This window comes from Cyprinodon variegatus, unplaced genomic scaffold, assembly GCF_000732505.1.
Source record: "Cyprinodon variegatus isolate N-32 unplaced genomic scaffold, C_variegatus-1.0 Scaffold653, whole genome shotgun sequence".
NCBI classification, from domain to species: domain Eukaryota; kingdom Metazoa; phylum Chordata; class Actinopteri; order Cyprinodontiformes; family Cyprinodontidae; genus Cyprinodon; species Cyprinodon variegatus.
The window spans coordinates 243,813-246,344 of record NW_015151106.1 but is presented as its reverse complement, the minus strand read 5'-3'; the positions used below and the strand labels follow the sequence as shown (position 1 = coordinate 246,344).

General features: G+C 50.0%; 1 protein-coding gene across 1 annotated transcript in view; it reads left to right on the top strand.

Moving 5' to 3' along the window:
- Positions 1–2,532, top strand: part of LOC107096828 (X-linked retinitis pigmentosa GTPase regulator-like) — a 20,956-nt gene that overhangs the window by 5,052 nt on the left and 13,372 nt on the right. Inside the window, exons 5-9 of the mRNA XM_015393698.1 lie at positions 102–284; positions 1,219–1,374; positions 1,446–1,570; positions 1,638–1,826; positions 1,901–2,051. Coding sequence (XP_015249184.1) covers positions 102–284; positions 1,219–1,374; positions 1,446–1,570; positions 1,638–1,826; positions 1,901–2,051 — 804 coding nt within the window. The remainder of the gene's footprint in view (positions 1–101; positions 285–1,218; positions 1,375–1,445; positions 1,571–1,637; positions 1,827–1,900; positions 2,052–2,532) is intronic.

Below are 2,532 nucleotides of genomic sequence, written 5' to 3'. Positions count from 1 at the left end.
AGATATGCGGAGCATCTCTAATCAGTATATTTCTATCTCTCGTTTTAACGGCGGCCTTGAAGCTTAGATCCCGCTGATGGATGGAAACGCAGCAGAGCTTTGACTCGTGGTCCTTCTCTCTGCAGCCGACGGCGATCTGTTCACCTTCGGGGAGCGGGACAGCGGCAAGCTGGGCCTGGGGACGGAGCAGCTGCCCGGACACAGAGTTCCTCAGAGGGTGAAGAGCATCAAGGAGGCGGTGAAGCAGGTGGCGTGCGGCGGGGGACACACCGTGGCTCTGACCGGTACGGACCGGACCTTAGAGTGGAAGTACATGTTTGGCTCCCTGATTTCATCTTTTCCTCTTTTAGTTTAGATTTCTTTACATTTAGATTAAATAGATTATGCATTAATTTATTCATTTTAACTAAAAAAGGTTAGTTTACCTCCTCCATTTTGTTACTCTGCTTTTCTCTACTGCTCTGGGCCTCCTCTTCTTCATCTTCTCTCATTCTGGTCTTTATCACCATCTTCAGTCTCACTCCTCCCTCCTCCTTACTTTCTTCCTGCTCTTCATCTTTTTCTTCCTCCTCATCCTCGTTTTCTTCACCTTCGCCCCCCTCCCCCTTACTTTCACTCTCTTCTTTACCCTTTTCCTCCTCTTGGCTTTCAGCCTCCTCCTCTTGCTCCTTTTCTGTTTCCTCCTCCTTGTTATCACTCTGCTTCTCTCCACTGCTCTCTCTCTCCTCTTCCTCTTCCACATTTCTCTTCCTCTCTTCCTCCTCTTCCTCACTCCCTTCCGTTTCCTCTGATGACTTCAGAGTGTTGCTTTCATCTTCCTCTTCCTCATTTTTTAGCCTTCCTCCTTCTTCATCACTCTTTGCTCCTTTACTCTGCGTCTCCTGACTTGATCCTTCCTCCTCCTCTTCCTCCCTATCTCCTCCTTTGTTTCCTCTCCCCTTACTTTTGTTCTTTCCTCCTCTTCCTCCTCCAGATCTCCTGGTATAGGAGTGTCGCTGTCTCTCTCCTCCTCTCTTTTCTCCTCTCCTCCTTTTATTTCATTAATTTTTACCTAAATGAAACATTAATAAGTTAATTTTAGATTTATTTCCTTTCCCGCTAAGTTCTTTAATAATTCCAGATATTTGCTGAACCATGACTGAAGTGTTTTTCGAGCAGAAACAGGAAGTGGTGTTTTTTATTTGATGACCCGTTAGCCGATGTTCCCCCGCCTTTCAGAGGACGACGTCTACTCGTTCGGACTGGGCCAGTTCGGGCAGCTGGGTCACGGGACGTTCATCTTCGAGTCGCGGCTGCCCCGCCCCGTGGAGCACTTCCAGAAGGGCCGGGCGCTCCGGGTGTCCTGCGGCGAGAACCACACGGCCGTGGTGACAGGTGAGCGCCGCCCCGCCCGATCAGAACCGAGCGGTCGGTGTCCCAGCTCTGAAACCCGACTCTTTCCTCAGAGGGGGGGCTGCTGTACACCTTCGGAGACGGTCGTCATGGCAAACTGGGCCTGGGGGAGGAGAACTTCACCAACCAGTTCAAACCCACTCTGTGTCCTCGCTTCCTGAAGTACCACGTCCAGGCGGTGAGTTCTGCTTCCAGTCCGGCCGTTCTTCGCCGAGGCGGCGCCGCTGACCCGTGTTCCTGTCCAGGCGGTGTGCGGAGGCTGCCACATGGTGGTTCTGGCCCGGCCCAGAGACCCGTCTGCCCCCGACGTCCTTCTGGAGGACGATGATGTCACGGAGGACGTCCTGGAGAGGCCCTACGTGGAGCTGCTGGGGGACGCCGCCGTCCCGTCTCTGCAGCGGAGCCTGTCTGCCCGGGTTCGCCGCAGAGAGAGGGTGGGTTCTGAGGCCTGAAGCTGATCGGGTCAGAACCAGAACCGGCTGATGGAACCTGTTTTTCTGGCCTTCAGGAACGATCTCCGGACCAGTTTGGAACCATGATGGGAACGCTGCCCGCCGGCTTCCTGCCCGTCCCGCCCAGACTGCCTCCACCCGAGCTGAGCCACAGGAAGGTTCTGAAAGGGTCCAACCGACAGCCGAACACAGGCTCCGCCCCTCAGGGTACCTAGCCCCTCCCACACCTCCTGCTGCGTTAGAACCAATGGGTCACTATCGACCCGCCTCATCTGGATTAGAAAGAAACTACAGATCAGATCAGATTAGAGATTTAATCTGTTCTACAGATTTTATCTATTTTCATCCTCCTGATCTAAAAGTAGATTAAAAATAGATTATTTATTAGCTCTGAACTTTAGTTTTTTCAGTTAGGATTTTTGATATTAAAAATGCTTTTTTTTATACAAAATTAAAATACAAATATAGCTGAAATATTAATGAAGAATAGGATTATATTTCTAGCTGTATTTTATTTTATATTAGTATTTTTTGCTTATATACTGAAGCGTGTTGCATTCACCAAAAGAAAAAAAAAATCAGACAGCTTATCTCATAATTACGAGATCCGGAGACAGCATTTATAGGATCTTTCATCTTTAGGAGACCAGGAAGGACAATCGTTGCTGAGCTATGCAACATGAGAAGT